Source organism: Calonectris borealis, chromosome 1 (assembly GCF_964195595.1).
Source record: "Calonectris borealis chromosome 1, bCalBor7.hap1.2, whole genome shotgun sequence".
Lineage (NCBI taxonomy): Eukaryota > Metazoa > Chordata > Aves > Procellariiformes > Procellariidae > Calonectris > Calonectris borealis.
In genome coordinates this window covers 215,999,014-216,013,083 of record NC_134312.1, presented here as the reverse complement: position 1 = coordinate 216,013,083, position 14,070 = coordinate 215,999,014, and the positions used below count along the sequence as shown (strand labels likewise).

The following is a 14,070-nucleotide window of genomic DNA, read 5'->3' as shown; positions in this document are numbered from 1 at the left end:
GATGCCCAGAATGGTCCCACATACATGTTTCACAACCTGGAGTCACCCATGATCCAGTTTGACTAGAGAAGGTACACTAATATAAATAAACTATTACTGACCACTTGGATTGGTGGATACTGTTTGGAATATCATTCTGCTTAGATTGTGGGATTTTTTTTCACCAAAAGCCTCAGGAAGCCCTTTTGATGCTTGATTTCATTATCGTTTCTGCCATAATTAAATGAGATTCTGCTCCACTGATAGTCCAATTAGAGTTTCTTTTGAAATACTTAGTGTAAGCATAGCCATCATCTCTGCTAACTGCCTTGTTCTGCTTTGCTTTTTAAAGAGTTTCTTTGCATAATGAAGTGATGCTACAGTTGTACTAGGCAAGCAAGGTGTGATGTTGCTGCTGTGTTATGTGCTACCATATTTGAAAACAGCTAACATATGCTATTCTCATCATCCTTCTAGGCAAAAGCTTCTGACTGCAATAAGGACAGGCTTGGAAGTTAAAGTATGATAAAATCAAATAAAGAGAAAGATAGGAAAAGCTGGTGTTGGTGGAAGAGTTTATTAGTTTTTCACTTAAACACAGAGATTCAACAACCCCTAACTATCTATTTATTGAGCATCAGATTCTGATATCTCACAGTGAATTGCATAAGTGGTCCTTTTGGAGCTTTTAAGTTTCAGCATAAACAGTGGTGTTGAAATCTTGTCACAGAGGGCAAGAGTGGATTGGACTTTGTGTTCTTTATTTTACAGGTCATCTAGTATGTTACCTAGGTAGTATACTTAACGACAACACTTCACTTAACACTATAAAGATGTATATCTACCACATAGCTCAACTTTAACTACAGGTAAAAAACCTTAGAGAATGCATCACTGCACATATCCAATAGAAATGTATGACCTGGCTGCAAATCAGGCTTTGAAGCCATCTTCTAATTTATGTTAGAAAAGGACGGGAGAAAACACTACACTATAACTGAGAAATATTTTTCACTCTCAGTACATCCATAACTGAGCTTAGTCTTATGACTAGTTACACACAAAAATGTATGGTATTTAAAAACACTGAAAGAAAGCCCATTACGGGAAACATTTCTTTGTCTCCATTTAACTGCAATTAAATTATGCTATTCACACTAATTAGTATGAAATAAAAACATGGACTCGAAAAGAACTCCTTCCAGTAGATATTAAGATCTGTAAAATTTATTCCTTTTCAGTGTCTGTGTGCAAAGGTCAATCTAAGCCGTGAAATGAAGATTATAGCAGCACATCTGTGCCACTTTCATAAAGGCAAGGCCAGCACTTTCGGTGTCAGCATGCTGTTATTTTCTTTTCTGGGGGCTTATAGCAACTACAAAAATTCACTAAAAGTAACTGATAAAAGCTTATAAAAGCTGAGAGCCCGTATCTTACCATTTAATAAAAAGAGATGGAATTAAACTCATCCCTCCTTGTATTAAAGATTCTCAAATTTAAGAAAGGATCAGGCATCTGAAGGGCTAATTGTGATGTTATGTGACTGATGTGTGGTTTCGTGGCGCACTGATGCAAATTCCACGATCAGATGGAGCCCTCCGGATATACAGCCTCCACCTGCTTTCGACCTGTTAAAGAATCAGTCATATTGGTGGTCTCCTTCTAAATGGAAGTCATTCTTCCAGGGATCCCACAATGATGAAAGAGGATCAGACTTTGACAAAAGGACCTCTTCATTCAGTGTCAAAATAAAACAATAAGCAGAAATTTTAAAAAAGTAATATATAAAACCCCAGAATAATAGGGAAACGGAGAGCAATCTATATAAATCTAAGAGCATGCGGAGAATTGATAAAGGAAGCTGAGGACATGAAGGAAAAAATACATGGCTTGAGAAAAACAAAGAACAATAGAACATTTTTTTAAGTGTATTGAAACCTAGCAAACTGAGCTACAATATAGCTATTTACTTGATGGAGATGGGGAAATTGTTAATAATCTTATAGTAAAGGCTAAAGTGTTCAGTAAGAATTTTTGTTCTGGTTTTTGAGAATAACTAGGATAATGCAATTATTTCACAGGAAATAAGTTTTTTTCCAGTCCATTAATAACCAAGAATTATATTAAACTACATCTATTCAAGGACAAACATTTTTAAATCTGCAGGCTCATTTAACTTGTACCCAGTAAATGAGATGAGCTAGCAGAAGAGGAATTTGACTCACTGATTAATACTGAACCAGCTACCAAGAGATTAGAACAAGGTTAATGCTGTACAAATATTTAAGAACGGAAAAGAAGAGGATGCAAGTCACTTAGATCGGGTAGCCTGACATCTATTACAGACAAAATAATGGAAAACATAACACAGAATTCAACTGACGAAGAAAATAAATGTATGGTAACTCAGGCCAACCATATTGCTTTTCTGAAAAATAGATCTTAAGAAACAAACAGTCACTCATTTTTTGACAAGATTACAGTTTAGTAAGACATTTGATTTAATTTGGTATGACCTTTGATTAAAGAAACAAGGACTTTCCAATGGTAAAAAGCAATGTATACATGTGCTTAAAAACTAACTGAAAGACCTTAAAATCATTACCGCTGGTGAATAACCATCAAATGTTAAAATTTCCAGTGAAATTCAACAATTGATAGTCGGCCTGAAATTATCCAACAATTACATCAATGCTACATAAGTAAATATAAAATCATGGATGACTAAACCTGCAGATGACTCAAAGACTATTCAAGTGACAAATACAATGATGAGGACGGAACAGATAAATAGAAGAGCTGGACAGCTACTAATTTTGAGTGATTCAAACAAAACAAGCTTAAGGTTCAAACAAAATGTGTCAAAGGCCAGCCTATACACTTAGGATAATGGATCACAAGTTGTATCCATGAAATGTGACATTGGCTTCCAAAAAGCAGAGAGTGAAAATGACGTAAGGAGTAAGCACAAGAAGATGCTGTATAACAAAATCCTAATGTAATTTCCATAGCCAAGAGATCCTTACATGTGTAAGTTGGGAAAAAGTGAACTGAAGTAGGTATGTGACTTACCTAAGTAAAAATGGTAGAGCAAGTAGCTGGATTTTACTAGCCTTCAATGTCCTGAGAGTTCAGCCTACATGATCTGATAGTGTTTATGGCTTTTAACATTGAAAATTAAGGCAAAGTTTTAAATGAAAATTATGGGAATCTTCCTACTTCTTGCTTCCAATAAACACTGAATTAGTTCCTAAAAGATGCAGTACTTGAACAAGCTCTTTATCAGTGTAGACTCTGAATAAGTGTTAACCGCTTTGCAAAGCAGAAATGTTGCTACTGAGTTTCAGAACACGTTGCCGTCAACTGAAATACCTAAATTTTAATACTTCCCAGTTTGCCCACACTCTAACAAAATTAGCGGGTTTGTATTATCTTCTACTATCCTTTTCCAGCAATATTTTCTGGCAGTGTCCCTCTTTCAATAGTTGTCCTGGTTTTGGCTGGGATGGAGTTGATTTTCTTCCTATTAACTGGTATAGTGCTGTGTTTTGGATGTAGTGTGAGAATAATGTTGATGACACACTGATGTTTTGGTTGTTGCTAGGTATTGTTTACGCTAGTCAAGGACTTTTCATCTTCCCATGCCCTGCCAGATGTGCAGGGGGCTGGGAGGGAGCGTGGCCAGGACGGCTGGCCCAGCTGGCCAATGGGCTATTCCATACCAAATGACATCATGCTCAGCATATAAGGCTGGGGGAAGAAGAAGGAGGGGGGGCGTTCGGAGTGATGGCGTGTGTCTTCCTTCCCAAGTAACCGTTACGCGTGATGGAGCCCTGCTTTCCTGGCGATGGCTGAACACCTGCCTGCCGATGGGAAGTGGTGAATGAATTCCTTGTTTTGCTTTGCTTGTGCGTGGCTTTTGCTTTCCCTATTAAACTGTCTTTATCTCAACCCACGAGTTTTTCTCACATTTACCCTTCTGATTCTCTTCCCCATCCATCCCGGCGGGGGGGTGAGCGAGCGGCTGTGTGGTATTTGGCTGCTGCCAGGTTAAACCACGACAATAGTGTATACATCACCATATATTTCTTCTATCCCAACACTTCCAATGTCAGGTTACGGATCTTATTTAGGTCGAAACAGTGAATGTTCTTTAATGGAGTTTCTATGGTGAGTTTTTTAATACCCACCTTAATGAATTGATTTTCACAAGAATAGCTTTAAAGTGGGATCTTGTACCTTTACCACCTTTATTTTAAAGCTGCGGTTAAATCACTTGTACTTCCTTTAATCTAAACTATAAAGCTAACAGTAGCTACTATCCAAACATACAATGCAAAATCCAAATCAAAAAAGAGATGCACACAATATTCTGATAATACAAACAGCTCTTCCTGACTTTGCAGATGATGGAAAATAAGATCTCTCATACCACCATGAACCTAAAGCTGCAACGAAAGACAACAAAACAGGGGGAGATATAAGACCAAATACAGCTCGTCTTGGTTTTAATTTTGTGTCTTTCTCATCTCCCTGACAATTACTGTCTTGTGTACAGGTACAGCGCTAAAAACCAAATGCCTTTTCCTGGTTATGTCAGGCAAAATGTATACAGAACATTCCTTAATGTAGCTATACTGAGCTGTACTTTGGGAATCTATCTGTGTTTTATACAACAATGTGTGTGCATGCACGTAGAGAAGAAGAAGGGGAAATGTCAGTAAAGTGACTGTGGCTGAAACATTTGAGTAATTCACTAATTCCTTGTGGATCTGACCAGGGAAAGTTTCTTTTGCCAGATTCCCGAAGGCAGCTTTCCTGAGCTCAGTGCTACTCAACCAGCCTCTTGTAAACTTGGCACATAGCAGCTGCCCTCACTTGTTCCTTAACAAGAGTGAAGTGTGATTGAGGCTAACACAAAGCCCTGCGAACTCCCCATCTCTCTGCTACGGAACAAACAATGCAAAAAGATTCCTGCAACTCGTCTGAAAACATGCACGTTTGAATGATCAGCCAGAAGCTCACATTGATGGCATCTATGGCCCTGGGAGTATTTTCATGTCTTAGCTTTCCCGAGATAATTTACAGGGGCAAAATTTGGAGCTCAACAACAAAAAAGACAAGAAGGTCATTCAAAACTGGATCAAAGGGTCAACTTCTGTCTTGATGTATATTCTGTCTTTAGTCAGGTCAATCTCCAGAATCAGGAATACATAAATATATATGCAGACTTTTCCAGGGTTGGTCCAGCTCCTGTTGCAGACACTGGGACCAATGCTATCAACTCTGACTGCATTTGAATGAGTGCTAAAGTAAATGGAGTAGCTCCAGTTTAAAAGGAGCATGTGCAAGAGAAGAGTAAGATCCGTATTTCCCAAATATCACTGGGTATGAAAGAAAGAGCTAGATGTCATTTAAACTGTATGACTTAGTGAGGGAGTGGCACTAACCATGCTTGCATGCATTTGGTACAAGAAGAGCCAGCTTTAACAGAAAAAAACCCACATATTCAAGTTCTACTATAAAAGATAAAAATGGTAGTGCTGGGTCATGATGGTTCCTCTTAACTAGTATCCTGAAATATTATGTTTCACAAACACCTATAGTACATAAAATATATTACTGATAATACTATAGCACCTTTCAGACTGGATCTAACAGTTTTACAGATCAAGGGTAAAATGAAGTAAATGAGACCCAAAGTTACTGAGTGAACTGTGTGCAGTAATTTTGTGAAGATGTGAAAGAACCAAGCAAGGACCTGGAAGCTCCTTTTTAGGTGACATATTGACTTCATAATGTAAAGGCTTTGCTAGAACAGATTGTTTAGCTACCATTGCTGCATTTTATCTAAGATAAGATGGAAATAGAAAACATTGAAAGATCCCTGTAAATCAAAAGAACAAATGGCAACAGTAGCAAAATAGAACTTAATCTGGGATCAGAAAAGAAATATTGAAGCAGAAAATGAAAGAAACTTGTTGGCAGGGTAATAAATTGGTTTATATTTTAACTTGAATAAAAACCTTAATATCAAGGTATGAATGTAGGCTTAATAGATATAGCTTAAGTTTAATAATTAAGCATTAGCAACTTTTCCTATTGATCTCAAGTGGCATGTAAACACCATGGTAATTGGTGTACTATACATCCATAGCTAACTAGTTAGATAGCTAAGAGCTTTGGAGAGCTGCTTTAAATTGGGTTTATTACATAGCATCAAAGAAACATGGACAAACTGAGCTAAATTTAGCTTTCAGGGTGATTTTTAGACAATAAAAAGAAAGACACTTTATAAACACATCATAGTCCTAGCACAGTTTTACTGTCAAAGCATTTTGCCTGTAGCAAGCAACACTGTTCTTTAAGTGAAGCTGCATCTGTACGGAGTTCAAACGAACACAGAGCTGAAAAGTAGAGAGAGCTCTGACTCCAATCAAATGAATGACTGTTTTGGCTTCATAATATGTTTTCCAGCCCTAACTTTAATCTAAATCAAATGCCCATCTTTCTTGCTGTTCATGCAATGCAACCGCAGCACATGCTTAAGTATAGGAAAATTGCAAGTGCCTAACTACATCAAATTGTACTTCCATCTAGTCTGGAATCTGCATCAGGCAGAGGATAATACCTTCTGTTTCAGAAGAAAGAAACTATTCTCCATCACTAATTCATTTAGAAACTGTTCCGCAGATCTAGCCAAACAGCTGCTGGGCATGGAGATCCGGACAATCAAACAGGTCTTTTCTGTTTCTAAACTCAGAAATCTTCCTCCCAAGCAGTACAGCAATGTCAGAGATTCTTTACAGTGCTATGCTAGCAGGCCTGGTATCTACCAAGTACAGAAACTCTGCTGGCAAGGTATTTGGATGGCAACATCCCTCATGGTATCATCTCTGCCATAAGAATCTCGCTGTAAATTAGCCCTCCAAGGCAGAGCTCCATGGCGTACAGACCCCATCACATCCCAGCAAAGGCCATGAAAATTTTCCTTGTCTAGCAGTCAATTGAATGGACAATCTTAAAATGAGGAATTTAATTTTAAAGCAGTGTCTCTTCATGACCTCCTGGAACAGCAAATTTGCAGGTCAGTTACAAGCTGCTTAAAGAGGCCTTTCATTTCAGTGGTTCCTGCCATTTTAATGTTACAGCCCCGGTCTGCCACTGCTTTTCTCTTTGGTGTTGTCACCCCACGAGACAAGCTTCTGCGAAGCTCACGAGATTTGCATAAGCTCTGTGTGTGCAAAACTTTGATGTGCATTGTCGCCACTGCCTTATAGTGTGTCTCTGAATATTTGAAAAGGTGGCAACAAGTCAATCAAAAGCTGGTTAATTCGAATGAAAACCAGCTTCTGGTGTTTAATACACCCTGTTATATTTTGTTTGCCATTATCTCTTCAGACCAGTGACTCAGCCCTGTAAAACCTTCAGCTTGATCACAGTGTTGACACATGGTACCGGCCGTTCGGCTTCCATGGCCTCCTCTCCTCTTCTTTGAAAAAGCAAGATAAATGAACCTCAGACTATTAAATACCATAAAGACTTTCATAAAATAATGGAAACTCTGCGTTTTAGCCATAAACAAATGATTTTGCAAGTGCTTCAGCTTAATTTAAAAAATGAACTGGCTTCAGCAAAGACCTTCAGAAATGACCCAATGCCTCGTTGTTTCCATGCAGCTCTGCCTGCCTCAGATGGTCGCCCATCACAGCTGTGTCTGAGCATCTGTCACACAAAAAGTATTGCCAATAGCAGAGTCCCTCGTGGATCTCCTGATGTCTCTAGCTCCACACACTTGCACAGGTAGGTAAGGCCTGCAATGGGTAGTTTTTAATATCTAAACAGACAACTGTGTCCCTGATGCTGTGAAGAGAGCATCCAGAAGCCCTAGACATTACTCTGAAGTATTTCGATTAACCAATCAGTGTATAAAAAAATAGAGTAAATGCCAAGCCACTGCCAGGGGACCTGATCCAAAGTCCATTCACTTAAATGGGAGTCTTTCCAATGACCTCAGTTTGCTTTGGAGGATGAAAATGGTCATTAAAAAGATAATTTCTATGGTTGTTTTAACTAACAAGAGCAGGTGGAAAGTAGCCAATTTCCCAACACTCATGAGCTCTTATATAGATTAGACCTTATTCGTGATTAAGTTATACCTTACCACTCAAATAGCCCCCACGGCACTGAAAAGACCAACATACTGCTTAAATGCGGAAAGGTATCTGTAAGAAAATGCAACTATACAAATATAGGGGGGGGAAAAAACAGTAGTTTGTTTTGCAAACAGACCAGGTTATTTAAAAGAATGAACAGGTTCCTGTTAAGAACTGTGTAGTTTTTATCAGAATGCAAAATGTCTCAGCTTAACTTAATGAAAGTACAAACATTTTGACTCCCTGGTTCATTTTTTTTTCTTTTGGGTTTGGTGATACAATTCTCATCTGCAACTTGACAGGATGTAGAAAATAATTACAAATGAAAAGGTTATTCATAATTTTTAAATGAGTTAATTAGTAAACCCCGCCAGAGTCACTCATTACAGTAATTAATAATTGATTATACTTGAAATTAAACACAATTTTTCATCAAAATCTAATTAAATATCTGCCTTTTTGCTTGTTGATTAGAACACTGGGTCTAGTAGAGAAAATCTTTGCTAAATATGTTTATGCTGAACTGAACCATCGAATTTGATTTTTAATAATTGATATTTCCTTTAGAAATTAGTAATTATGACCCATAATTACAGCAGTTCAACCTGATCAGCATTTCTGGCACCTTGCCAGCCATCCGTGGAGCCTGGCAAATGCCACAGAATTCATCTGAATGGGGAAAAAAGGATGGGAGAGCACTCAATGGACCTACCTTTTAACCACATTAACTGTGATTTTAAACGGGAGCCTGATCTTTTCAGAATTCTGAAAAAGGTTTTTGAGTTGGAGAATACCGAGTGGCAAACCAAACTCTTCTCAATCTATCAGACAGCACACACCTCCTCCGTCAGAATTAACAGGCACTGCTATTCTGAGTTATAATGATACTCCTCTGACACACTGAGATAATGTCCAAAGGAACCGTGTTCAGGGCATAAGGAGAATACCAGACAAATGAGAAAGGCGAGTCCGAATGTACGTAGCAAATGATGAAAATTGACTGCATATTTCATCAAACTGCTGCTGATTTAACGTTGGTTAATTAATCATTCCTGCTCCTCTTACAGGAGGCATAAAAGTGACCAGAGTATGATGCAAGGCAGAAGTGGAAAAGTATCAGTCATTAAAGAAGTGTACATAAAAGGAACACAGTAAAAGCAATCCTTTGTGGTAGTGCTAATTATACTCATGTGAAATGAAAGCAAAAATCTTTCGATCCAGGCTAAGATTTGTAATTCTAACCACAACCTTTTCTAGATCATTAGAGTACAGGAAGTCACAGCAAAATCAAAAAGACTCATTTGTGCCAGGAGAAATCGGCTTTTTTACCTATGATCACGTCTGTAAGTGTCTGACAACTAGAGTTTGCACCACTGACAGTTTAAAATAGAATGGTCTAGGAATGGACCTTTGTAAGACATTTATAACACAAATATCAAATCTAACTGAGGAAAAAGTAATGGTAACACCCCAACTTTACAGGCTGAAAAATACAATTTTCACTTCTAGCAGTTCAATTACTTTTGCAACAAACACTGAGAATGCTTTTTTGCAATGAACATTGACAACCCTTATAAACCAAAGAAATTCAGATCATGCACAGCTCAAGAAAAATCCACTGCTTCTCCACCCAAGTAGCATGTTTCCTCAACTCCCCCTACTCAAAAAAGGCCCTGTTGGACCACAGTCTAAACTCAGTCCTTCTCCATCCTCCCAGTCACCCTGTAAACTTCAATATCGTTGGTTAAATGGCTAGGATGTGCCACCAGAAGATAGAATAAAACCACATTTTTGTGTGTCAGGATCTTGGTTCTGACCCTGCTCCCGTCAAAGTCAACAGCAGAGAATTCCCACAGACCTGGATGCGACTGATTGGGACATGGATCTCACTGCCTGTTTTAATGGGCTGCTTTGAGAAAACCCAGTGGGCTTGTCTCACTCAAGGTACACTTTCCTCTGCAGAAAGTAAACAGTCCATGCCATTGAAGGGAGCACAACATATGACTCATGTCTTAATAAGCTCTTCTGGCTTAGGCTCCCTACCATACCACTGCAACCTCAGTTGAGTCAACAGAGGCCTTCTTTCCCCATTACTTTGTACCACGATCTTGACCCTCTCGTTCCCAAACATTAGCATTATGGGTTTGTAAAGAAATGAAAAAAAAGCAGAAAAAAAACAGAAATAAGCTTACCTATGAAATACGCCAGCAGGATCACCAGCGTGACTGAGATGACAATGGCACTCAGAGCAGCGCATTTCCAGTTACAGTACTTATAGGGTTTCTTCAGGTTAAAGGCAGGCCTAGAGAAGGTACTTCTGGGAAGGGGCCTAGGGGGAGGTGAGTACACAGTGCTGGACGTCAAGGGATATCCCGGCGACGTTGTACAAAAAAGGGGAGAAGTGCCTCCAGGTTTGAACAGGAAGTGCCTGAGGGAAGAAAGACCAACAGCAAGTGACTCCTCACACAGATCGAAGCCGTGGGAGACGTGGGGTGGGAGGATGGCGACGGCTGCCAGGACGAGGAAAGCAGCTCCACACAATGCTGGCTACGGACATGGATGGCATGCACGAAAGAGAAGAATAAAAATCAAAGGCAAGTCACACAGAGTAAAGGAAAACAAAACAAAACAAAAAATCACAGGGCCAACAATGCCACAGAGAACTCTTCAAGGGCAGGAGTTCTCTCTGTGGAAGAGCTGGTGTTAGATTGAGATGAATACCTCAAGCACAGCTACGACAGACTGGTGGCACGGGCAGCACCGGGGGCCTGCTCACGCTCCCACAGAAATGCCCTACGGAGACTGAAGAGGAGCGTGGGTCGGATTAAAGAGGGGAGGGCGTTTACCAATTCATTGATCACTGCATGAGAGCGTTTTTTGTATGGCATCGGTGAATGGAGATGGGGAAAGACAGCTTAAGCCATTCCATAGCACCCAAATTGTCACAGAGGGGAATATTCACACTGTCCCTGCCCAGCAAATTTAAGCGTCGGACAATGGCATGGCTAAAAGCATCAAAGCCCAGAATTCGTCCTGTGTATCGCTAGCGGGGAGAGGCACCTGCTTCCAGAAAGCAGTCCAGAGCACCTCAGTTTGATGCCTACCTTTAAGAAGTGTGAATTACTGTCAAAGATCAACAGCGTTTCCTGTCCAGTGACACATTGGGAGGCACCGTATTTTGCCCGTTATTACAAACGCAGCCTGAGAGCCAGCCTATGAGGACCTTGTGTGAGACTCATGAAAGTCAGTGCAAAAAAAACCCACTGCAGTCCATGAGTTCCTGAAATGAAATGTCCCAGTGGGAGTTCTCTTCATGGGAATCCTAAATGAAAAACCTAATTTCGGTGGAATGTCATGAAGTACAAAGCATTCAAATTTCAGAAATGAAACTTGGGAAACTGATCTGACTCGTCTATCACCATGCTGATGTAAAACAAAAATGCAGCTTGGGAGGACTGAGAAACAGCCCCAGTGCAGTTTGCACCTTCTGCCATGGTTTATGGGGCCAGACTTGCAGCAGCGTAAATGCAATCAGCATGGATCCATGGGAGTCAGTCGAGCCAGTGGATTATACCAGATGAAGACGTGACTCTATTTTCCCCTTGAATTCACTTGTGCAGTCGCAGGGGGAAATGTCACATGCAGAAACATCACCATGCAGAAAAGCCACTGATCCGTGCAGCAAAAAGTAACACATAATTCTCCAAAATAGGTGTTTGTAGTATTACAGCCATGGTTTTATTGGTACTCTAAGCATGACTGCTGAGCATTAGAGAAAGATTAATTATTTCTACTAATGCTCTACATCAAAACATTCATTTTTACAAAGAGTCAGATACTATCCTGTGTTTTGGAAAGTATTTATTTAGACACAGATGTATCTGTTCTGAGCAAAGAGGTACCTGCAGTGTTCAAGTACCCAATTAGATCTTCAGTTAATGATGGCTACCAAATTAGAAACTGCCAACACAAGGTCAACAGTTTTGTCACTAAGTACCAAGTTAAAAGCTGCTTATAACTTAAAAGTTAAGAGATCAAAAGTTAGGTAAAGGTGTCAGAATGGGTGGTTAAGTCAAAATCAAAGGCTTGGCTTACATACAGCACTAGCAGACACTTGTAAGATAAGGTATGTGGAAAATATCAGTTTAACAATGAAGTATCAGGCTGCCAGCACAATAATGGTTTTATGAAAATTAAATTAATCTTAGTTTATATATGGGATTCAAAATTGCTCTAGGTACTTCTTACTAATCAAATGACTTTCAAAACAACAAGGGGAAAAAAGCGAATGGCATGCTGTGGCTCATTAGCATATTAATGAGTCTGCCATTAATATGTACAGGACACAGTGCTCCAAGCCCCAGAACCTCATTTTTTAAAGCCATCTTGGAAGAGGCCAGCAATGGTGTTGCCCTTAAACATCATTGATATGACCAAATGCTTTCATGCAAGGATCATAATGACTGTACAGTAAACAGGAAGACCACATAAGTGTCACATACCCATCATTGTAAGCACCGTCATGTCGGGAGGAGGTGAGAATGTCCATCTCAATGAGGTTGTCCTGCAATGTCTCTAGGAATGTCTGCTTTGCTATGTTTCTACATACATATGGAAACATGAATGAAGCCAGTGAGTCATGCATATATGAAGTGTGATCTTATAAATCACAATGGTTATAGTGCAGTTGTGCATGGAATTAGAATGATGGACCATATATTTATATGTATAAGATGCTACACATATACATATATAGCTTTTAAGAATGTCCACTTCTCTATATATACACTATATATATGCATATACACACATATAAGCCACACACCCATGTGCATGTATAAAAAAAAGTTGATGTCTTTGTTCATTTCACATTATTTATTGCCAGTGACACATGAAACCTGCTGAACTGCTGGATTCCAAGACTAGATTTCAGTCCAGCACAGCTGTAACCTTGTCATACTCCTGCACCTGTGTTACTGTTACTCTGAAAAGGCACAGCACAGTATCTATATCCCACCGTGGCCAATACCTTGGCAACACAGTTCCATCTAACGTCCTCATGGATTTCCAGCAAAAACCTGTCACTCCTTTGCTTACATTTCAGTTTTGCATTTGAGAACTTTTTAATTACCAATTTGATTAATTTGTTTTCCTTTGTGGAACAATAACTTGCTATTTAGAAGTTTCAAAATGCAGGTTTTGCTCAATATGAGTGTTCCAAATAAAAGTGTCTCAGTGATAAACAGATAGAAGCTGGAAAAGGGTTATGCTGTAACCCAAATTCCAATACCAGAGTATTGACTGTAATCTGGATAATACAGGCAATAGGCGAGATACTTAGGGCCTGCACATGAAAAAGCCTGCTTTTGACTTTGCACACAATAGTGGTATTTTGCAATATCTGGCCTCCCCGGCATGTACTTTGATGAGTCACATTTTGACCCATATATGCTAAACTGTTTTGTACTTTTTGAGGAGAACAGCAGGAACATAAAGAATTAAGTCAGAGGCACAGCTGGAAACAGACTGTGTCTTTCTCACCTTCAGGCTTGTTTCTCAAGACCTGGCAAAAGAACATTCTTCCCATCTTTTTTAAAACAAAAACACAGTCTTGATTTTGCCCATGTCTGTTTTCAGCATCAAAACTGAATCTAAGCCTGAATGTGAATAAATTCCCTGGCCAAACCTAGCAAAAGGAACATAACAGCATTGTGACACTTTATCACTTATGCAGGATTAAGTGCTTACAGGATATAAGTGACATGATGTGAACTCAAACAGGAACTCCTCTGTCAAAGAAACTGGATTCAGGAAACGTGCTATACCAAGAGAAACCAGCCCTGTCACATTATACAAACCTTGATACTGTCTCTTCTAAAATGTCCTCAACCTTAATTTTCATTTCTACTTCCTCCTCTTCCTGCTGCTAATGCCA

General features: G+C 39.3%; 1 protein-coding gene across 1 annotated transcript in view; it reads right to left on the bottom strand.

Moving 5' to 3' along the window:
- TENM4 (teneurin transmembrane protein 4) overlaps positions 1-14,070 on the bottom strand; it is a 354,979-nt gene that overhangs the window by 198,344 nt on the left and 142,565 nt on the right. Inside the window, exons 5-6 of the mRNA XM_075143906.1 lie at positions 12,638-12,736; positions 10,328-10,563 (exon numbers count right to left, since the gene is read on the bottom strand). Coding sequence (XP_075000007.1) covers positions 10,328-10,563; positions 12,638-12,736 — 335 coding nt within the window. The remainder of the gene's footprint in view (positions 1-10,327; positions 10,564-12,637; positions 12,737-14,070) is intronic.